Below are 24,599 nucleotides of genomic sequence, written 5' to 3'. Positions count from 1 at the left end.
TGATTGGCGAGCGCAGCGCTCGCTCCCCCCGCGCTAGGGCCCCTGAGGGTGCTCGGCGCTTCCGCTATGGGGTTTTCGGGGGGAGGGAGAGACTGACTTTCCTTTATCGCCCCCTCCCCCCCGCGCACCCCTTCCCACGCCGCACACGTGGGCCAGGCAACCTCCCCGCCGCGCCTCCGCTCGGATCCCAGCCCCTGCGAGAGGGGAATTTAAAGGGCACGGGAACAACAGGCCCCTCCGACTCGTGCAGGCCGGCCCCCACGAAGCCCGCCGGACTGCAGGACGGGGCAACTCAGCCCCCGCCCGGCCGATGTGGGGAGGGAAGGAGCGTTTGCGCGGGGGAGCAGCGGCCCGCGGCCCCTCTTGCTCAGACAGCGTGGCGGCGGCAGGAGGGACGAGGACAATCCCACACACTTCCTGGTTTTCTCCCCAGCAGCACAGATCCCACCAAACTCCGCCGCCGGGCCCGACGCAACTTCCCCGTCCGCAGGGGCTCCCGCGCGCGGAGACAGATGCCCGCCGTCCCGCTCCCCCGCCGCACGCTGGCCAGGTTGCAACCCAAGGTGATCACTTCCTGATTTGTCCTCCATTGCTTCAGCGCCGCGGCCGTCCCGGCCCCAAGCGTGCGCAACTGCTCCTGCAGCTGCCGGCGCGCAGCCCCGCGGTAGGGCGCAAACTTGTGCGGGGCACCTACCGGCTCGGATGAGCAGGTCGAGCTGGTTCGTGGGCCCCTCATGCAGAGAAGTCGCCATGTTTATAGTGCCGGAGCGGCTTCACATTGACTCGAAGGGAGGGCAGCGCGGGCGGGCTCGGCCACACGCAGCTCCCGCGCGGCGCTGGCACACGGCGCGGATCCTTCCGCACACCGAGCAGCCCGCCAGCCAGCCCAGCGCGGGTCACCCCCACAACACAACGCGGCGGCGGGGAAACGCTTCCTCCAGCACAGCACACGCGATCCTTCCGCCGCCAGCCTCAGACAGGAAGTGGCGGGCTGCCACTCACAGCAGCAACAGCCGCCAGCCAGCGGCGGAGCTCGCAGCGCGGGAGGGGGCCAGGGCCGGCCGGGAAACAGACACCTGCGGCTGCAGCGTAGCTCATGCTGGGCCCGGTTCCCCCGAGCACGTGCCCGATGCTGGCGCCGCAGCGGGGCTCGCCGCAGCCCCTCGGTAGGAGGCAGGACTCAGCTCTACAGCGGAGGCCCTGCCGCGGAGGGGCTGCGGGCTCTGAAACGGCAGCTCGTCCCCGTTGCCCTGCGGCGGCAGCGTCCTCTCTGCCCCACTCGTCTCAGCTGAGAGCGGACAGGTGAGCGACACCCTTCTTCCGCCGTCCCCGCGAGGGGGCCAGCGGCGGGCTCCTGTACAGCGAGAAGCGAGCCCGAGGGTGGCTGGCAGGAAGGAATCGCAGTAGGCTCCTTGCACCGGGCTGTCAGCGAAGGGGCTTGGCTCACACGACGGTTTGCTCCTCCAGGGAGTCCAGCCTTTAGCTGAAAGGGAGAGAGCTTCGTCCAGGGTCCGGCCTCTCATTCCTCCTGGAGCACAGGACTCTCCGGCCCTGCGCTGTTAGCGATCACGAAGGAATTCCCAAACGTCCACAGTCCAAAAGTCTGAAAGCCCTATGAAGGCCATCCATCGGCAAGCTAAACTCCTCTCTTCTACCGCTACTTCAGTGCCTGCGTCGTCCCCGAGTAGTGTAGCAAAGAAACTTTGCAAGAGAGCGGTATGTTAGGTTGAGGTTCCTTTATTTACCCAGACAAATTCTGGCTGAGCCTTATGGGATGTATATTCGAAAATTAAGTTGGCCTTCAGACATAGTCTAACCACCAAACCATGTTGTCCTTCAACCTTTGAGGCATCCACAGTCCTTTACTATTTCAAGAGAACTAGAAGAACCAATACTTGCCTGCTAGGGAAAACGTGTTAGATTGTGGCACCTGATTTGAAAATGGGTTTCCTAACTGGTCTCCCCAATACAGAATATGATGGCCAGATTCTGGTATCAGGTATAAATCCACTGAAGTGTCTTCAAACTTGTTACCTTTCTGTTGTAGAACTGTGTAAGAATGATTGCTCCTGAAGTGCAGTGCTGCATCAGTAATTATAAGTTGTGAGCAAATGTGTTGCTGAGGAGAGGAAGCTACACCTTTCTTCTCAAGTGCCTGCAACTTGGAGGCAAATTTGCATATAAGCCCAAGGTTTTGCACAGTTAGACAGACAGAGTGAAAGATGTATCTGTATCCCAGCTGGGGAGAAAGTAAAAACTGGTCTTCCCACCTAGCAGTCATTTATGGGTACAGACCACAGGATGAATATGGCCTAATAGTGTAGTCTCTCACATACTAAATATGCTGACTTACTCAGATTTGGCTGACATTTTTTCTGGGCCATCTCTATGTAGTCGGTCTTTAAGATTCGTTGGTAGATATCTGGGTCCAGCAAGTTTCCCACTACCTGTAAAATACTTTTACCTGGCAGTAGTTTAATCATATCATCCACTTAATATTTCAGTTTCTGAGCGACTATAGCTACACTGAGGTTGCTAGCTTCTACCAGCCTTAGAAATGGAAGACTCCTAACAGTTTTACATCCTTCCTGTCCAGGAATTGTGAAAAGTTTACAGGTCTTTTCCTAGGCAAACTGCAGGTCTTCATTTTGGCAAATGAAAGGCAAACACTTTGCATTGTTTTCTATGAGAAAGATCACCTGTAAACATGGTTAGGCCTAGCTACTAGCTGTCTTCCAAATAACATGACTGGCTCCTTCTCATCACATCAAGCAAAACCTCACAGCAAATGACCTATGCTTATATCAGATTAGCAAATGAAGGTACTCGGTCCTGTATCAATAGGCACCTCATCTTTAGTGTGAATCTACACTGAACAACTGTTCTTCACCATCTAAAGAGTGACAATAAGGTGTGGGAAAGTTCCTCCTGGCTACAGGTGAGGCTCCCCCGTATGAGGCTTACAACTAGGGCTGGGCTCCCCAGTTTGGCTCTCACCAGAGTGGCCTGCCACCCAAACTCTACTGCACCTGACACAGCTGGAGCTCTCTGGTTCAGCAACATCCATTGTCTTGCCCAAAGAGGGACGTTGCTGGACTAGAGGGTACCAGGCCAGAGAGCTTCAACGAGTTGTTTCACACTTCCCTACTCTTTGTTGAGGGTTTTTTTGTTTGGTTGGTTTTTTGGGGGGAGAGGGGGCTGGCTCATCATCCACCCCTGGGCTCTGGGCCTGCACCCCCCAAGAGTCTGAAGGGCATGTGATGTCACATCTGCCTCCCCCTGCACAGACAGATGGGGTTGGGGATGTCTCATGTCCCCCTCTCCCCCACAGACATCAGGGAGGGAGCCTGGGGCATGTCATCTTTCCTTGCATACTGTGGACGGGGGAGAGCCTGGGGCCAGGATCTCTTGCTCTTTTCTCTTCACAAACACAAGACCACCTTTCCTTCCTTAAGTGAAAGCTTTTCTACCTGCTCCCCCTTTTTTTGGGGGGGGGGGCAGGGGAGAAGAGTGTTTGCAGCATTCATTGTATTCCCTTTCTTTGAGCCTTTGCAGACCCTACTGCAATGTGCTGGGGCAGGTCCAATCGGGAATATGAAATTTCATAAGGGGAGGGGCAGCACAGTTGCCTTCATCTCATTAAAAAGCTAAACTGTTTGTTTTTATAGTGGTATATTCACATTTATATGCTGACCAATGAAGTTTTTATATTGTATAAACTTTTCTTATATACCATTTTTTCATATGAACATAACCCAAATTTTGGTTACTTTGGATTACACAAGATGGGTTGGGGGGGGGGGCGGCGGCCCTGCTAGTTGCAGGAACAAAAAGTGGAACCCAGTGTGAAAAGATCTCTCATCCCTGCCCTAGGTGCTAGAATTAGGGATGCAGGGGTGGAGGGCGTTGCAACACTATACACAGGTATCAAAGGGGTAGCTCTGTTAGTCTGTATCTATAAAAACAGGAAGTCGTCCTTTGACACCTTACAGGCTAATAGATTTATTGGAGCATAAGCTTTCATGGGCAAAGACCCACGTTGTTAGATGCTTGTGATCTGACAAAGTGGGTCTTAACTAGGGTGACCATATCTCCCCTGGCCAAATATGGGACTTGGGGAATGACTCCTGCCCTGGCCAGAACAGGACAGATGGTCACTACAGCTGGTGCACCAGGAACAGGGCTGCCACTCCACCAACGAAGCTCCTGGTTTCCTGGAGCTGTGGGTGGTAGCCCACACTGCCGCACAAGTCCAGATCCTAGCTGGGGGAAGCCAGGCAACTCCAGCTCCAACTCCACTGCAGCCACAGTTGACCCCCACCACCCCACTCAACTCCCCCCTGCAGCTCCAGCCACTCCCACTCCAACTGTCCCCCCACAACACAGCGGCGAGCTCCAATCTCCGTGGCCCAGCTCAACCCCCCGACAGCTCCAGCCATGCAAGCCCTAGCTCCAGCAGCCCTGCTCCAACCCCACTGAAGCCCCCGTTCACGCTCTCCACATGGCTCCAGCTCATCTCCAGCCCCACTGGGGGAAGCCAGGTGGCAGCTGAATGCCCGTACAGTCTGGCTCCCAGCTCACCCAGCTGGGGAAAGCCAGTCAGCAGTGGGATGCCAAAATGGTGCCTGAAATATGCAGCTGCCCCACTGAAAAAGGGACACAAGGTCACCCTCATCTTTGCCCATGAAAGCTTATGCTCCAATAGATCTGTTAGTCTGTAAGGTGCCACAGGACTTCTCATTGTATGCAGGGTTACACTTTGGTTCAAGGACTGTCAGCACCCCATTATAAAAACTGTTGCATCAACCCTGTAAGGGTCAGCTGGTCCCCCCTGTAAGCATCAACCAGGAGGCATCCCCCTCCATTCAAGAGTTGCTCCTCCCTTCCCTTGGCTCCTCAGCCTTCAGCTGCTCCCATGCACAGGCAGGTCCCAGGCTTCTGTGTGCCCAGTATGGAAGCTTCCTTCCAGTGGCATTGTCCCTAGGGAGGGCAAGGCTGGCCAGCCAGTTGACTTTGCAGAGATACCTAGGCACAGGCTGTGAGGATATGAGGTCCCATGCTGATGCCATTTTTTTCTAAACCCCTGGGACAGACACTAAGGATGTTATCCCTTGTGTTCAAAGGCAAATCTCAGCTTATTTGTAAGAAATGAAAGACAAGTCTCCTCAGCCATAGACTGATCCTGTTAACTATTCTGCTCTGTTTCCATAGTTTAGCTTTTAAACAGTAAAGCTTTGCATCTTATTTATTAATGAAGCTGTTGTAAGGATATTAGTGACTTTAAAAAGTATCACCTGCACTTGGACCATTAAAGGTCAAAGGGTCAAATTTCAGTACTCCTCTTGGAAAGGTTCCTGCTCCACAAGACAAGCTTTTCAGCCATTGAATGGCCTATAAGTTCACTATCTATCCCTGAATAGTTGTGAGATCAACTTTTCAAATTACTGATAATTTTGCCAGATCAAAAGTCAAATCCTAGACTGTAAAAGGGATCAAGTGAAACCTTACAAAATCACTATTGTAACTGCACTTCACATAGATGGAAAGAAACAGATTGAACCTTGGCACTTAGTGTCTTACCAAACTGTTGCTTGTTATTTTCTCAAGGAAGGAAACACAAGATGCATGGTTAAAGACGGCATCAAATACTTCAGTTTTAAAGTATGCCTGCTGTTTGTGAACTTTTTTGACTTTACCAGTTTTGGTCAGTATAACTGGAAGGCATAGAATTAACAATTTAATCCCCCTTTTCCTATTTGTAAATTCAGAGATAGAATGTACATTCTAAATAACTTATGTCAATACATATTATGTGCAGTTTAGTAAAATGGGAAGTTAATGTTGCAGCAGCACTGGCCTAAGTGTTCAAAATGCTTTTAAAAATCACGTTTCAAGTATTAGTTCTTCATCCTCTCTTGCATTAACACATATGCCAACTTTTAAACAAAACTTTTTAGACACTTTCTCTGTTTAGATAAAGTACTATATTTTTGTTCCCTGATATTCAGTAGTAATAGACATTAACCATGCTCCAAAAAGTTGAGTGCTTAAGCAAGTTAAGCCAACTGAACAGTTCAGTCAGCACTTAGATCCATGTCGTCCAATATGCTCCCCGTTCGCCTCATGGCAAACAGGGCTGTGGATTGTGGCAAACGTGGGGCACCTCTCCCAGATGCTCCACGCATGTACCCCGCCATGTGGCAGCAGGAGTGGGGGCATTCCTCCAGTCCCAGCACAACTCCAGTCCTGGGACGGCTCCAGTGAGTTGCCGGAGGTGCGGGGAAGGAGTTGTGCCTGGTGGCAAGGAGGGCATGGTGGGTGATCCATAACATTTGTTTTGGACACCAGTGATTTAGATCTCCCACAACAAGCAACATTCAGTTACTGTGTAAACTATTCTCAATCAAAACCAGGAAAAATATTTTCCTATCCTATCCCCAGTCTCTCAATGGTCTACATTCCAACCACTATTTCTAAAAGGTTAAAGGAAGCAAATGCTTCCGGAAAATGAAGGTCAGCTGTCCACATTATAGCTGTCTTAATAACATACCTTAATCAAATGTCTAGAAAAACGCAGGATAACTTACTGTTTTATCTGTCTCCTGCTTCCCCCCCCACCACCTCCTTGACCCCAAAAACTCAATTCTAATCCAACGACAGTAAAATCTAGGTTATGCAGCACACTGGGTTAACAGCATACCCCAGGGATGACTGCCTGGCCACGATCAGTTATCTGGACTCCAGCAGCAGCAGCTGGACTAGGAGCTGGCTGCTCACCTGGGACTAGGACCAACCCTCCAGTAGCAGTAGGGCTGGGAGCCAGCTGCTTGGTCAGTGGCAGCAGGCCTGGTGAAGCAGGGTCAGCGCTGGCACATTTGATTATCCGCAGGTCCCGCAGGGTGCTGGACAATAGAGCTTTTTTTGCACACGGTTAAAATCATATTTAATGTTCAGTATTATATACAGCATATCAAAACTAATACAACTATATTCAGACAACTATAATACAGCTTTGGAGGCTCAGTCAGTCAGTCAAAAGCTGTTATTTTTAATTAAAATGGAAAAGGGTCAAGAAACACAAACAGGTAAAAACAAAGATTTAAAGTATAAGTACAGAAATGATTTCCATGGCAGCAGTAGCGCAAGTAGTAATTTGAAACTTCACCTGTAAGAGAGAAAAATTTGTTTAAAACAAACAGTTTAATGTATTACATTGTCTAAAGGGATGAGGAGTTCTAAGCTTTACTCCATTGTTTATTATTTTAAAGACAATCATAAGCATGTACAGTAAACTCTTTCATATCTGGCAGCCCTGGGAACAGGAGGTTGCCAAATATTCAAATATTCCAGATAATAGAGAGGTATACCTAGCAATGAACACCACTAAAGAAAAACAAGATTAGGTATTAAGAAAAACAAAAATGTATGCTAAGTATTTATCAACCATAGTATTGCACTGTATTTGCTGTATTGACTTTCATTGTATTTACAGAAAACTTAACTAAAATTTACTTATGGTTAAAATGCCAGTTATTTGAGAGTTCCAGATAATAAAATGCCAGATATGAAAGTTTACTGTTTTTCATAACTGTTAATAACTATTTCCTATCTAACTTAATTTCTAAATAAATTATAAACAAACATACCAGCATCGTTGTCTTTCTAGATCAATATTTTTCATCTCACGGTAATCCTTGAGGGGCTCCTTTTCAGATCCCCAGTTTTTCAGGTAGATCTTCTACCTCCCTGTGGCAACAATGTTTTAAAAAGTAAAACATGCCTTGTTTTTTTGCCACAGCGAGGATTTCTGAAGGAACTTCAAAAGGAAAAAGGAGTTGTCATAGTTCACAATGTAGCCAAATGAAATCTCAACTTCTTTTCAAGAAAAAATGGGGTTTCCTCTTGATTGTGATCTGATTGTTCTGTAAAATCTCAAACCTGTACTCTCTAATTTTTGAGCATTTAAAAATAAACAAGCACACAGCTGGTAAGTTGCATTTGTCAGCTGAAACATGGTACATATTATGTGTCAACATGTTCTTAGTTTAACTCGTCTTTAAGAAGGACTAAATCAATTTGTTTATTCATTAGAGCGGCATTTTTCAAAATAGCTTTTTTAGTTTACTGCACAGCAAAACATGTTTTAAAAAACAACCTGATATGTTTCTGAAGACAACATGCTATAGTAAACAAATTAACTGACATTTTCATATTAGCAGGATCCAATAGGATTCAAAGTACATAAACATTTTTCCTGAAGTACTCCCAGAGATATTTTTGCTGAAGTTTTGAAATAGCATCATTTTAGTGGTTTCTTTACTGCAGATTGTCATAAGAGTTTGGTATTTCACCACGCATCCATGCGCCAATAGAAGTTCAGTGATGTCACATGAATATAAATATGTCAATGCAAGAATGGTAAATTAAGTTTAGGCATTCAGCTGTTAGTAAGCCTCATGGACTAAATCATCATTTAGCCACATACTCATGAGCATTTTTATACATTACATACACACAGCTAGCAGAGAGATTTTGGTAAATTTTATTTCAGAGAGGCTACCTCTTAACGGAGGCAGCTTCTGTTGCTACGAAAGGTTTTAATGAAGGGTACACAATTTAACAGTAACCACCACTACATTTTAACAAAACTTTGCCAGCAACCCAGTCCTTGAAGATATGTCTACACTACAGCTGGGAGTGTGCCTCCCAGCCCAGGATAGACAGACACTTGTACAAGAGTGCTAACAATAGCGTACCTGCATAGCTAAAGCCTATAGTGCAACATCTGCACAGCTGTTTTTAGCACACTAGCTCAAGCAGAGCTAACTGCCTGCCTGCACAGGGTGGCATGCTTGGAGCTACAGCACAGGCATACCCTGCACACCTAAACAAACTGCATAGTAGGTACCCAGGGTCCTTCATTAGTGACATCACATCTTTGGTACATTAAAGTTCAGAATGGCTGTGCTGTTTCAATTTAAGCCGTACCTCCTATCCTTGGAAGCTTACACAAGGCACCCACTGATTTCAATGGGAATGCCACGGTGCATGCAAGGATCAAATGGAATCCCGACTCCCTTGGGTCAGTTACTTTAAGGTATTCCCATTGACTGAAATTTTGCTGCTACTCAGGTTGTGTCTACACTACAAAAATAACTTCGAAGTTGAGCATCTGCACACACCCTACTTCCCAGGAATGGAGTAAGAACTTCGAAGTTGGTCTCCCTACTTTGAAGTTAACTTCAAAGTAAAGGAAAATGTGTGTAGACTCTCTGCTGGCTACTTTGAAGTAGTGCCTGACTTCGAAGTTAGTTCCTAGTGTAGATGCACCCTCAGTCAAGAAGTGGATGTTTTTGGCATGTTTGAAAAAGTAGTAATTTGAGCTGTTCTTACACATATCAAGTGTATGAAATGCAGGTCCCTTTAAAGAATGAAGATGCCCTTTTGATTGGATTTGATTTTTTTTTCCAATGCCACACTCTTTCACACTTGTTCTTGATTGAATCCTCTGTAAGAATTACTCTCTAATGTTTGAAGAAAATTGGGATGACAAAACCCCCATACTGCTAGCATTAACTGACACTTAAGTACTATTGATTTCCATTCTTATACTTTGTAGAGTCGAAAGTCAGTAGTTATTTGAATCACATCCTTCAATTTCATCAAAAACTCTTAATTCTTGATAACTTTTTGCTAGAATCAAACTGCACCATAGGCAATGATAATGCAGCTCCAGTTGTCCTGACAGGCTCGTGCAAGCCGTGGTGTCCAATATGCTAGCAACCAACAATATGAGGCTGTTTGGCCAGTTAAGTGTGGCTAGTTGGCATAAACAATAAAATAATATGCGCACCAGTGTGAGAGCAGATGAGCGCCACCAGTAGAAACACATGCTGCCAGCTGTGGGCAGCTAAGAGCACTCTGTCAATCAGCTGGGCAGCACCCAAATCTCTCCTGGGTGGCCCCCCCCCCAAGCACTCAGCTGACAGGAACACTGGCTGGGGGCCAGGATCTCTTCTTGTGGGTGAACAGAATATCACATTTTTCTTGGAGTGCTAGCTCTGAACTCATGGAAGGAGTAAAGTTAACAAAAATTTTTAAAACATCTACCTGTTTCCACAGTTTCAGTCTCAATTTCTTGTTCCTCTGCTACATCTTGCATCAGGTAAGTTTCGTCATCATAAACGAGGACCTGAGCAGCATAACCCTGTTCTAGTCTTGCACTAGGAACTGGTTCCACAATCACTGCTGGGTATTCAGAGACTGGCTCATTTTCCTATAGGGAAATAAAAAGCTTTAAATACTGAACCAGCAAACGTAAACTAATGTCTTCCCTCCTTCTCTTTTGCTTTTTATATACAGTCATACCCCAAGATATCCCCATTCAAGTTACGAGAATCTGACTTTACAAGAAGTTTCATTTAATACCCCTACTTCAGCTTACGAGGCATTTCTTTGCATTTACGAGGACCGATTTGGAGGCTGGCAGCTCTGGTAGGCAAGCACCAAGGGGATGGAGTCGGCTGCGTTGGTCTTGACAAAGAGGCCGTGCAGGAGGGCAGCGGCGCCCTGCGGTGGGGCGGCAGTCTGGTGCGGGGAGGTAGACTCGTCTGAGTCCCAGCAGTACATCATGCTGCTCTGCGAGACATAGATGCTGGGCACGCAGCCCATCCCAGCCCTACCGCTGTTGCTCACCCCCCGGGCGGCTAGGTTGCCACCGCCACCCACCCTGCTGCTTGCTGTCTGTGGCACTTCCTTCCATTTACTGCCTGGCTCGCCCACTGCTGCCACCTTGGCTGCTGCCAGTAGGGCCCCTCTGCCCCGCAGCCCCGCACGAGAGAGGCATCGCCCCTCACCAGCCGGGGGCCCCCTGTGCCTGCCTAGCTCCCCACACGGCCAGCCTCTGGCAGCACCCCCTCCCCGCTTAACCTAAGCCGCACTCAGGCCGGGCTGCCTCCCCACGCCCTGCTCGCCCCCTTGCACCGGATTTAATGGGATTTGGATTTTTTTTTTTTTTTTTTTTTTTTTTTTTTACCATAAATGGGTGCACATTTGGGGACTCAGGAATGCATAAAATTTTTTCCCATTGAAATTAATGGTAATTACATTTTCGACTTTCGAGAATTCACCCTAAAGGCGGGGGAAGACTGTATTTTGTGGCATACCAATGCAAAATATTTCTGAAAAGTTCTTTTTTGTGGGCGTTATGATAAAAATTAAACACAAAATTAAATCTTAAAAGGAACTGTCATGAAAGAAATACAGGTTGGTCTTCCCTGGTCCAGCACCCTTGGGACCAGAGCAGTTCTGAACAAGAGAATCTGCTGGACAAGGGTGGTCCCCTGCTGCTGGCAACTAGCCACTGGCTCAAGCTGGGCTGGCTCCCCAGCCCGGCCCCAGCTGTCTGGGCCCCCCTCGCCCCAGGCCTGAGCACCCCAATCTGACTCCTAACCAGCCCCAACTGTGGGCGCTGGGCTCTCTGGTCCAGCCACATCCATGGTCTGGATGTTGGCTGATCATAAGAGTACTAGATTTCAGCAGTGCAACATATACTACATAATTAATCAATCTTTAATTTTAAAAATAAAAAAAATTTACTGCATAGTTTTAAAATATTCTTAATGTAAGAACCAGGTTATTTTTCATGACAATGTTGGCAAAGCGTGTTATGTTCACAGTAAAGATATTCAGGTATGAAAAGTAACTCTCCTCACCCGAAAAATTTACATGAATCAGTTTTAGATCTGATCATTTCCTCTCTCATAACGTGTGTTAAACCACCCATGTGTCTTTGACCTATCCTAAGCACTCAATTACATGGTTAGCTTTAAAGTACATGCACGGTCATAATGAAATTGCGAGAGCTAACAAGCAGTCCGGTGACACCTCAGAGACTAATAAATTTGTTAGTTTCCAAGGTTCCACAGGACTGCTTGTTATTTGTAAAGCTGCAGACTAACATGGCTAACCCTCAGACTTTTCATTAGAACTAGTCATATGTTTGAAGGTAGGCACATGCTGAAGTGTTACATATTTAAATCCTGAACCTGCAAACATACTTAATGACCCTGTCCCATGAAAGCTCATCACCAAATAAATCATTCTGATAGTCTTTAAAGTGCTTCATTTCTGCTGCTTTGTTTTGTTCGAGTACAGACTAACATGGCTACTTCTCTGTTGCAAGTTCTTAGTGATGGTGACAGGAGTAACTGAGTGGAAAATCTGATTAATTATGAACACTACACACAACTTTATTGTGAGCCATATCATAGTAACACACCTTGCTCTTTAACAATACAAAATATGATTTAAAAGGTCTTTGAAGCTAGCTAATTTTTTTCTTAAAAAGTCTTTGGTCTACTCTATGTAATGCAAATATCCAAAGAAATCAAATTGAAACCCCAAACTCTTGTATATAAAATGCATTTTTAAAAGTTTAAACAGTTCTTGAGTTGGGCAGACAATATAACTCTCCATTTATTCTCTGCAGCAAGAGGTTAATAAAGGACACTTTTTAAATTGACTAATATCCTGCTGCTCTTCCACAAATACCAACCTATCTTCCAAAGCAAGTTTATGGTAACCCATTTTTTTTAAATATACAGTGACATGACGTCTGTAGGCAAATAAGTTTATACAGATTTCTAACCTCCTGATTTTCTACTCCATTGTTGTCAAACTCCAGGGCAGAACCTCCACTGTCAACCACTGCTGATGTCATGATACATTCCCTGGAGGCGCTTTGAAAGTTGTTAGTGATCCCAAAGACGGTAATGCTGAAAATCGGAGGTATCAGAGGCTTAAATTCAGTATCCAAGTAGCATGTATCCAGACCACCACTTGTACTGCTAGTCACAGATGCTGAAAAATAAAACAAATGAGAGAAAGGTATAAAAAAGGAAAATACAAGTTTTGCACATTCTCACTTTTGCATTGTTTACAGTTACTGCCTTTAAACTGTCACTTCAATCCACATCAGTTTCTTAAACTATGTTCCACAAACAACTCAAAGGTGTGCCACAAGCATTTGTAAAAATACACTGATGTTTGGTGTTGTGTGGCCTCAGAAGGTTTAACAAACACTACAGCTAGAGGGCACCAGCAAGCACATTATTTCAGAGACAATGCACTGACCTTTACAGATATTCAACATTCTGAACAAGTTGTCATTTAGCATCACGACAGTATTTCCATACCAGCTTTTAATGCTGAGGGAATAAAGTTTAACTTTTACGTCCTTTCAATTGACATCACTAATTATAAATTTACCTTAACTGTTCATTGTTAGTATTTCGGTATTTTCCATTCTTCTAAGAACAGAAACATTTTCTACTTGAAAACCAGAGGTTCAATTATCTTGGGACTACTTTCATGCATCCAATAAAACACACTTTTAAAAAGTTAATTTACTACACAAATAACTGACTCTCTTACCTCGGGCCTGCTGCAAATAGCATCTACCACCAATTCCTCCATCACAGGTGATGCAAGGAGGAATTAAGCTGTTTCACCTGAGAATTCTATTATGCAGGTTCAGTCCTCCAGTGGGTGGAGCCACAGTTTTCAGTGCTGTTTTGTATTGCCCAAGTGATACAAAACAGCCCTTTCGCTCCATAGAACTGAATCTAACGTGTGCTTCCCTTAACTAATTGTGATAATCAAATCCTTACTAAATATATACAATAGATTTCTCTGACGTGCAAAGAACAGACTGTACAGTTCGCAAAATAGAACTTATCAAGTCACAGTATACAATCTCTTAAAGACAGACATCTGGTACAACATTAAAAGTAAGGAATTACCAACTTTATTAAAATTTGTACAATATTTTTAAATATTAGTACTGAGCAATTAAGGGAATTAAAGATAAGTAGCGCATGTATTCGCATCCAATTATGTCCCAAATGGAGGATGAAACTATTTAAGCGTTTCTGAACAAGTGACTTGATAAAAATAGGATTCAAAGGTCATTTGACATCTATCAGTTTTGAGTACTCAAGGTTACATCTACACAGAAAATTTATTCACTCTACTGTGATTCCTCTAGAGCAGTGTTTCCCAAAGTGTGGTGTGTGTACCACTGGTGGTAATCGAAAGGATTTCAAGTGGTACACAGCAGAAAATAAATTCCTAAAAATCAGGAGATAAGCACTGGATGGCACTGAGAGAGGGGTTATGCCAATAAGGCCAAAGTCCCGAAGGGAGTTTGCGAATGTTTTAAGTTTGGGAAATGCTGCTCTAGAGTCAATGAATCTCATATTTTATTAAAGTTGAAGAGGCAAACTAGTGCTTCTTTATGATATAGACCCCCTCATGGTATCTTTTCTTCCATTGTCATCTAAACTAGTGCAGACCCCCTATCATTCCCCTCCAAACCACATCAAAGCCAGTTCTATTTTCTATGATCATTTTTATTTTTATTTCCATGGACCCCCTGCAATACCCTTGCAGACCTCCAGGAGTCTGCAGGTGAAATCACTGACTTGGACCCTGAGTCTAGATAGGTGACAGGTTTCTAAGAACACTGGCAGTTGAAGAATAGTGATCCTGCTGTTGCTAGTGAACACTGCATGATATAGGGAAAGATGTACCCATATAATAAATTATGTTAGATAATGAACAGAAAGACCAACATTTTTTTTTTTTTTTTAAGAAAAATCCAATTTTGCCAACTTGATCAGGACAGGGATTTTGTTGCTCATCTGTTAAAATTATCTGTGCGCAACTATGTACTTCTCATGTCTCTGATAAAGATCCTAGTACCTGTGTGAACAAATTAATCTACACAATGCAGTGCTCATACAGATTTATAGTACTCGACCATCTCAAATCCTGATAAAGTATGTTAAGAAGAAAGATACTAATTTTTGCAACCAATACAGTTAAATGCTAAACTGTTCCTAAACATAAATTAAACACGTTAGCTTTAATGTTTGTTTCCAGGAATACTGAAGATGGAAAGTCAGAGTTTAAGTCCAGGAGGGCCTACCAGATCAGCCAGTCTGACCAACATATCACAGGCCATCAACACCTAACACTAACCCCAACATATTACAAAATATTACAGTCCACAGCAGCCTAGACTACTAAGTGATCAGCTCTATATTTTCTGTGGCCCTTTTGCTATAAGAGGATATATTTCTACTTTAAAACTTGTTTTTAAGCAGTCCCATATCAAAAAGTTTCATATCCCAGTTATACGGTCTGTAATAAACTCATAAGTATGAGAATGTATTAATGTCCATTTTTGTTAATTTCTTTAATCAGGATCAAGATTAGAATTTTGTTTCTTAAGAACCGATACCTTAAACTATTCTTCTAAATGTTAATTGTTGTTCATATCCAGTCCTCCCAAATGAGAAATAATCTGTATTCCTAAAAACTGTTTGCAGATAAATTTTTGCTGCAAGATACAAGCTTTTGCTGTTTATTTAGCTAACTATATCTTTTCTACCATTTTGAACACAAACAATATTCAAATCTGGTCTTCACAGCTAGCAATAACGCAGAAAGCACAAATCATTAGCAATGTGAGATGTGTGGTATGGGCTTGTTTTGAGCTCAATTATCGAGTAAATAATTAAAATCAGTGCCCTGTAGTGGAGAGCAAAATCAAGCCTTAAATCTTAGACTATGTGCCATTTTCAGTATAAGGCCATCCATACAAAAACCTGATGCAATCATGCAACAAAATTAGTTCTAGAAATACAACAGACAGAGCTACAATATTAAGACAGCAAAAACACACAAATATTCCAACACAAAGTCACAGCAATATATCACTTGTTTGTGTTTTAAGTATTTTTCCTTCAATGGACACTGAACTTGAAGAAAAAAAAACACGTGCCTGAAAATGTCTCTCATACTATAGTAACAATACCAAATATTACTTTGATTTGTACATTTGACAGCATATTGTGCATAGTCAATGTCACTGTTTCTCTGGATAGTCTTTCCTCTGAAGAAGGATATCCTTCATCACTCAAGCAGTATCCACTAGGGCTACCCACAGTTCTTCACTGCCCAGGTTCTGTGAATATAAAAAGGGCCATGTCTCCACCCGTTTTTCAGTTCCTTCACCACTCAGAAGCCCTTAACTGAAATTTTTGAAAAACTGGCCAAAAGGAAATAAAGAGTGGGTCCATTAACCCAGTTCTCTAGGATAACTGTACTTACTATGTGAACAACTGTTTTTTTTCCTTTTCTAGAATTTCCTGTAGGAACCCACACTTGGGAAATTAAACAATAGTGACTCTCAAGAAGGGATCTGAGGAGTAAAGTAGTTTGAACTGGATTGTAGGCCTGTACTCTTGAATTGGACATCAGATCAAAAGGCCAAATTGAGGAAGTAATGCCATATAAAGGTGTATATAAAGTGCCAAGTAGCAATTTTTGCATATTTCAAACAACAGCTACATTGTGAAGGCATGCCATAAATCTAATTATTTGCATTAATGTAGTGCCTAGGAATCCGAGTCATAGCATGATACTGTAATGCCCCTGCAAGTGGCTAAACAGCTGCCAAGCTCTAACTATCAAGAACACATAGATACAATTGTATAGTGTACACTGAGATACTGACCTCAGCCTCTTCCTTCTATACACAAGTAGCCTGCGGGATCTCCAGACTGATTTGGTCACATTTAAAAACCTAAGCCACTCTACAGATGCATCTCAGCTGGCTGCCACTGAGGTGAGGATAAAGGAGAAGAGATGGGAAGACAGAAATGTCAATGCCTTGAGTTTGATGGTCTCTGGTTTCCAGCTCAATAAGAAATTCAGGGAGAAGACATGTTCTTATGCACACAGTGTAAAGGGAAAAGCATTGAAAGCTCTGGCTCTCACTAACCCTTTGCTGAGTTAATTTTTAGCTATGATAAATGCCATCTTCAGAGAGACAGTAGGGAGAACAATCAGATTGACTGACAGCTCAGAGACAGAGCTGACTATTTTAAATCAAGTAGAAAGGTCAAAATTAAGAGAATTCCTGACTGTTGCACATCTATACACTTCTGACATGCCCTGATGGAGTGTTGGGGTTTTTTTTTTTTTGGTTTTTTTTTTTTTTAATAGTTCATAAGGACAACTTTTCTTGTCAATACAATTCAACAGAACACACAGTCCAGTGATCCCACCAATTCAGAAACTAAACTTTCAGCCTGACACACCTCATAGCACTGGAAGTCAGAGTCCAGTTCCCTACACTCACAGCAAGACCTATCACCATCTGACTTATTTCCTTTTTTCTTTTCTTTTCTTCTTTTTAAAATCTAACCTGCCCCAGACCCTTGGAACGCTGCCTCAAGAGCTGAACTCACAGCCCTGGGTTTAAAAGGCCAATGCTCTAACCACTGAGATATTCCTCCCCCCACTATGACACCAGAAACACAAGCTCACTTGAACCCTGAGATAAACTGTTAGCTTGGGAAGCAGAATAAAATGCTCCAATGTAAGCTCCAACTTTTTGGAAAACTCTGTTTGTCAGGACTAGGACAGGGATATTAATAGCATAAGACTCTGTCCTATTTGGCTTGCTGAACAATGACAGTCACAGGAAACGTGCAAAGCAATTTTTGTCCTCAACTTAGGAGAAAAGCACCTATTAGAGATACCAGATCCTGCCTATCCCTGAAACAAAGATGGAGGCCTTTCAGTATTTTGCCCTGCCCCATTTACATATAACAAAACTAATTTCTGAAAACCCATCCCCCTAGTTTATATAGTTTATAATTTCTGCTCTTGCTGGAAGAGCTACCAATGTGATCAGATAGTGGCTACACTCCCAAATCCAAAGTAACTCAATGGCTGCTACTAAAGACCTGAGAGCAGGGGGGTCAGCATGGCATACGAGCTAATTTTCATTAGCATCCGATACAGGAGCTCAGTCTTGCCCCTGCTCCCCCATGCAGCTGGGAGCTTGCTCAAAGCCATGCCACCCCTGGATTAACAAAAAAGACCAGCTAATGCTACCAACCACCACCTAAACAGTAAAGTTCTGCATCTTAATTTATTTATTACTGAAGCTGTTGTAAGGAGGATTAGTGACTTTAAAAGGTATCACCGGCACTTGTACGGCCCATAAAGGACAAATTTCGGCATGCCACCTCAGAAAGGTTGCCAACCCCTGCCCTAAAGTAAGATGTGAGTAAACATACACAAAAATCTTTCTGAGGAACTTTATGTTACGGGTTTGACTTCTTTGAGATAAGAGGCAATCAAGAGCCCACAATTCCATCTCCTCTATCACCTGACCACTCAGTCTGAGACTACAGCTGGTGCATTGCCAAACTGGAAGCATAAGATTAACTGTTAGGCCATTTTCCTTGAAAAGACAGAGAATCCTTCTAGCCCCACAAAAATTCCAACAACCTCCTTTCATCTGGATAGATCACCACTTCCTTTTTAAAAATATGGGGAAAGCAGGTTGATTACAATCCCCCAACACCTGTTCAAGACTGAGAATTCCCATCTTTAAAGGGCAAATATCTCCACAGAGGAGAACATTACCCATTCCTCTTTGGAGATCAGTCCCCATCGCTCTCATTCCCCAAGACTGAGAAGCCCATGAAAGCCAAAAGCTCATGGATCCACAAGAAAAAGGAGATCTAGGAGATTTGTAAGAGTCCAAAGAATCTCTAGAGATACCACTCAAGACAGGGTGAATGTTGACCCAGGATAAAAATTGTGTTGAATTCAGATAAAGAGGAGCCAAAAAGATGAGGCAAAGCCTACTTCCTCCCTAGAGAGGTGCACAGGCCAAAACTGGAAGTGGAGCTATAAGGGGGAAAATCCATGATAAGTCTAAGGAGGAGAGAGACAACAAAACATCTGTGACTGACACAACCAGCATCAGCCGCATGCTCCTTCGGGTGTTACTGATTATCAGCAACACAGAAGCTCCCAGAATCTAGACTAATACTAACACTGAGGCAGTGAACACAAGGCATCACCCCCTCAATAATAGAAAGCAGTTAGAAGAATGTCTTGTGACCAATAAATAAGAACAAGGATGGGGAGAAACACCTGTCACACTGTTACCTCCTCAGTTTCTCCCCTTTGGTATGAAATACTGAGTCTAGATGCAAAGAAACTGAGTTGGAGTTGCAAGCCCATTTTGCTGGGCTCAGCATCAAAAAACCCCGGCACTGACCTTTGCACACCCCATAGACAAAGACAAACATGCTTTTTGTTACTGCTTTTGGTGATCCAAAATGGCAAGAAGGTAAATCTTCCAAGACCAGAGGCTACTTGGTACATAGGATTTCAGATGCTAAGTAGCCTATCAAGATATTTTTATGGCACACATCACTATAGTATCTGAGCATCTGTCCAAAGATATTTCAGAGCACCCTACCAATTTTTGCGGCATTGTTGGAGAAGACGAGACATTTAGCAAGTCTACAAACTAGTCTTCTCCCAGCCCTTGAAGGCAATGAATTATCAGTGACCAACATATAAAGGCCAAGCTGTAAGACTGTCTTAGTAGCCATGATCCTACAGGACAAAGCCCTTGTACAAAGACTAATCATCCCAACCAAGCAGGAAAAAAAAAAACATAAGAGGAATTGACCCTGAATGACACATTTCAAAACTGGATTGCTGGAGTTAAAAAACAAAAATAAACCACACAATCTATGCAAAAGACTCAGTGGGGTAGCTGTGTTAATCTTTAGCTTCACAAATAACAAGCTGTCATGTAGCACCTTAAAAGACTAACAACATTTGTTTGGTAATAAGCTTTCATTGGTGAGACCCACTTCCTCAGATTTGGAGTAGACAATCAGAAGCCCGGGTTTATTCTAGCAGAGAGAGATGGCAGGGGGAGAGGTGGGCATGTGTCACTAAACAGATCAGTAGAAGCAGCAAAGTAAGTTGAGTGAGATGTGTGCCATTCCTGCGAATATCAATGGTGGGGAAATTGCCTTTTTAATGTGTAACATATTTAAATCAGGCCTCAACAGGGAATCACAATTATTTGACATATTATAAGGGCAATTTCCCCCACCCTTGATATTCACAGGAATGGCAGCCATCCCACTGTAATTTGCTTTTTTACTGGTCCTATTAGTGAAAGGTAACCCCATCCTTTTATTTTTTCCCTCCTTCCCATGACACCATCTGCCCCTGCTTAATAAACCCTGGATTCTAATTGTCTACCCCAAATCCAAAGAAGTGGGTCTCATCCACAAAAGCTCATTACCTAATAAATAATTAGTCTCTAAGGCAAGGGTCAACAATCTCCCGAACGGGCACCAAGAGTGAAATGTGCACCGAATTTCATTGGCCTGGGAGGCAGGAGCTCAGCCCCACCCCTTCTCTCCAATTCAGTCAGGAGCTTGCTCAAAGCCATGCTGCCTGTGGATTAGCAAAAACCAGCTAATGCTACCAACCATCACCTAAGCGATAAAGCTGTGCACCCTATTTTATTTATTAATGAAGCCATTGTAAATAGGACCATTAGTGACTTTAAAAAGTATCACTGGCACTCAGACCATATATAAAGGTCAAATTTTGGCACTCAGCCTTGAAAAGATTGCTGACTCCTGCTCTAAGGTGCTACACGACTGCTTGTTAATCTAGACAAAAGCAGTGTTTAGATGGGCAGAAAAGAAAGAGTAAGAACACCACTCATTATATCAGGGAACTTTTAAGGATATTGAGCTGTATTCAAGACATCTACCCCTGTAACACACAGAAGGACCTTAATTTAGTTGATACATTAACCACATTTATGCCCAGGGTGTGGGAGATGAATCTGGGGAAATGCCAAAACGGATAAAATCAGCAGCCATGAAATATACTACTCTTAAAAACACCCAGAAAGTCTTCCACAGATGCAATTCAGGGGACAGGGAAGTCATCTACAAAGTTACATTAGTTACAAATTCAGGCCCAAATCCTGCACTAGAATCCACTAATTTAGACTCCCTGGAGAGTCATATTACTTATAAAAGGATTTCACATGAGTAATTTCCCCAAAAAACATTCAAGCCTAGTTTTAAAAAAGCACCTGACATCTGCAGATGAAAATTTGGATCATTGTTGCTCCTTGTTTACTGTGAAACTTGAGTCATTACCCAGTAATCAAAAATTTAGATTCAGACACATATCTTCGTTACAGTTGATGTGCACCTACCATTATTGTTTAAGTAAAGGAGGCAATAATAGTCTTCACGTTCCTCAGTCCTGGGCCATCTACCCACTGGGCCAGTCCCTCAGTAAATTCAGAAGATCAATGAGTTGCCAAATTATATCAGTTGCTGTTTCCAAGTAGCTGACACAAGAACTATGGATCACCAAGTCATAAAACCCTAACCACATCCCAAATACAAGGAACTCTACACCTCCAATGGTTGAGGTGAACTTTCTGTGGTCAGTTACATAGGAACTGCCATATTGGCTCAGACCAGCAATCTGTCCAATGCAATAAATCATCACAAGTAGTGGCAAGTACCATGCATCCTCTTCTAAAGGTGCAATAAGCTCTGCAGCATAAACAAAAGAACATTTCCTCCAAAATCTCAGTAGTTAGTGATTCTCTCAAGTTCTGAACCATAAGAGCTTCCATCCCCTGTAAAGCTTTTTCTGGGGGAAGGAGCCAGTATTTGCAATTATCACGGGATATTTTTATTATCCAAACAAATGGCCAACCCCCTTTATGAATCCTGCTAAACTCACGGCCTCCATTATATTGTGTGGGAGAAAGTTCCACTGGTTAATTGTGTATTGTGTGAAGTGATTTTCTTTTAATAGTTTTGACCCACTTCTAAATTTCATTGACTGTCCCCGGGTCTTATTTTCTTAGATAGATAAATCAAAATTCCAGCAATACCATTTCTTTACTATTCATTATTTTGTACATTTTTACGATGTCCTTCATATCTCCTTTCTATTGAAAATAATCCCATACTTCTCAATTTCTTTGCATGAGAGCTTTTCCATGCATTGACTCAATATCTCTAACCGTCCCCCATACTTCAGCAATATTCTTTTATACTGATCTTGGGGTTCTTTTGGCATCTACAACGTGATTTTAAATGGTCACATCATAGCATTTAGGCCTATATTGCTTATAACAAAATAAATACCCAACTCTTGGAACGCTGTTTCAAAGCACTTATCTACATTTCCAATTTCCATATACCAAAATACCTACATTTGTATCTCAACCTTAATTTAATGCTATCAAAACAAAAAGCAGTCAAGTAGCACTTTAAAGACTAGCAAAATAGTTTATTAGGTGAGCTTTCGTGGGACAGACCCACTTCTTCAGACCATAGCCAGACCAGAACAGACTCAATATTTAATATTTAATTTAATGCTCTTTGTCTTCACTAATGATGATAGCAGCATAGAATTTTGAACCAATGTGTGCATCTAAAGCTGTAGCTCTGATGTTATGATCCAAATTTTCCTTAGCACTGATGCTAAATTTCCATTCTGAATAACATTAAGCCTGTATTTTAAAGTTGATCACTACATCACACAACAAGGACATAATATAGTATACCCTTTGGAAAAAAGAAGCATTGCAAAAAAATTAGGCTCTTCAGACTATTTGAAAATTTGCTGTCGCCACTGCTGTCCTTAGTTAAAGTGGTAAAATAGTTAGGACTATTTGTGGAGGATATGGCAGTACCTAGTCATAGTGAAGGAACAGGAAAGAGGAAACAAGAAATTAAATAAAAATTTTAAGTGAGCCAGTAAACAAAATCAAATCTCAAAACTGATAGATTTTAACATATTTTACAAAATATTAATGTATACAGTTATATGTAGGAAAGGGGTCAAAACACTGAAAATCTTTAAAATGAGCCATGATAGTTTAAAAAGAACAATATCTAATACTACAACAAAAAAGAGGATTGGGAAAGTGAGGGTGGTAAAAAAAAAATTTTTTTTTAACTTGAGTAAAGGCCATCAGCTACCCAGTTGTTTTAGGACAAGCTATGGCTGCCATGTTACTTGGATGATCCTGTGTAAACTAAACGGAAGAATGACAATATTTTCATAATATCCTTTTAAGTTAATATACAAACGTTGATACATATGAACATCTACATCAGAAGTTCTGCTTCTGGACTGACAAGTAACATGGAAGAGGTATTTTCACGAAAATAGGAAATTAAACACACAAAGACTCCCGAGGCTATGTTTCTATTGACAGCTAAAGAGAACTGCCATCATGCCTAGCTGGGAATTTCCCCTCCCCTCCCAGTATCCAAGCCCGCTGGTGATGAGTCCCTAACATTTCTGCGTTTAGTAGGTCATATCTGAACAACAGGACGGGAATCCCCCCGAATAACAACACCAGAAAGCCAAGCAAGACCCATCACGGAGCTAGAGCAGCACAGGAACTAAATTACCCAGAAAACAAACAAACAAACAAACAAACACACACACACACACACACACACACAGACTAGATGGTCTCAGTTACGGCGCTCCAGCCTCCTGCCCTGGAGAACGTTCACGTGTGGACAGCAGGCTGCTTCCCACCACTGATCTCAACAGGCACGAAAGACGCTTCCAAGCCGCCACCGCCTCGGTCCAGCACGCACACGCTGGGTGAAACAGCGCGAGTAACACCCAGCCCACGAATCCAGGCAAGTGTGATTAGCAGCCCCCTGCCGGGCGCGTCCCCCCTCCCCGCCCCCGGAGCTGCACTCGGCGCCGAGCGGGGAAGGGAGCGAGCACATAAACACGCCCGAAACTGAAAGTGCAGCGGCGGGGGTGGGAGTCACTCCGACAGCTCCTTAGCCCAGGACCGAGTCGAGCTGGTCCCAGGCCGTCCGCAGGGCTGCGCGGCATCCCGGTGGCCTCGCTCAACCCCGGCAGAGGCACCCGGGCTCTCCCGAGGCGTCCCCCGGGGCACAGCGCCGAACTGCGTGAGTGGGAGCCGGTTCCGCTGCCAGCCCCGCGCTCCCCCGGCCCGGGCTGACAGCCCTCCCGCAGCGCCTCCCCGCTCCCACTGCCCCTCCTGCGGGGGGAGCCGCGCCGCTGGCCCCGGGAGAGCCGCCCGGGCAGCTCCCTGTTCCGGACCCGGACCCGCAGGAGGGATGTCGGGAGGATAAACAGCTGCGGGGCGAAGCCCAGCCCAGCCCAGCCTCCCGCGGAGCGGGCAAGGGAACATCGCAGCCCCGCGACAGAGACCACCGAGAGACAGTGCCGGGGGCACCCATCGGCCACCTGAGCCGGGCCCCGCATCCCATCCGACCCGCCACGCACAGCCCGCTTGCCCGTTCCCAGGCCGGACTCACCCCGAGCCGCTGCCGCCGGCGGAGCGGGGCGGCCAGGATCCGGCCCCCGGCGCGCACAGGCGGGCGCCAACGACACCCTTCTCGCCTACGGCGCTGGCGTGTCAGGGGCGCGCTTCGCGTCACCCTGCCTGCCCTAGGCCGGGAGCCCGCCGCCGCCCGCAGAGACTGAGCCGGGGCCTCCCCAGCAGTAGCAACCGCCCCGGGGGGAGGGGGGGGGGCTTGGCCAGTGAAACAGCCCAGCCTGCCTGCCTCAGAGCGTGCCCCTGTCCCTTCTGCACATGCTCGCTCCCCGCACGAGCGCAGCGGGCCTGCGCGCGGCCACCGCGCATGCCCACTGGC

At 44.5% G+C, this 24,599-nt stretch overlaps 1 protein-coding gene and 1 long non-coding RNA gene across 3 annotated transcripts in view; one reads left to right on the top strand and one right to left on the bottom strand.

Annotated features, from left to right (window-relative positions):
- The window catches only part of ELF2 (E74 like ETS transcription factor 2), a 60,263-nt gene extending 47,481 nt beyond the window's left edge, over positions 1-12,782 (bottom strand). Inside the window, exons 1-2 of one of the 2 annotated variants that reach the window (XM_074993294.1) lie at positions 12,650-12,782; positions 10,111-10,276 (exon numbers count right to left, since the gene is read on the bottom strand). In XM_074993294.1, the coding sequence (XP_074849395.1) occupies positions 10,111-10,276; positions 12,650-12,721 (238 nt within the window). In that variant the 5' untranslated portion in view covers positions 12,722-12,782. Of the gene's footprint in view, positions 1-694; positions 950-10,110; positions 10,277-12,649 lie in introns of those variants that run through there. The other variant, XM_074993296.1, reaches the window with a different exon arrangement.
- On the top strand, positions 1,141-12,811 carry LOC142012660 (uncharacterized). Its single transcript, XR_012645417.1, has 3 exons — positions 1,141-1,302; positions 10,363-10,494; positions 12,686-12,811. It is a non-coding gene; the product is annotated as an uncharacterized LOC142012660 (long non-coding RNA).
- The last annotated feature ends 11,788 nt before the right edge of the window (positions 12,812-24,599 follow it).

This window comes from Carettochelys insculpta, chromosome 4 (assembly GCF_033958435.1).
Source record: "Carettochelys insculpta isolate YL-2023 chromosome 4, ASM3395843v1, whole genome shotgun sequence".
Classification (NCBI taxonomy): Eukaryota; Metazoa; Chordata; order Testudines; family Carettochelyidae; genus Carettochelys; species Carettochelys insculpta.
This window is presented reverse-complemented; position numbering and strand designations above follow the sequence as displayed.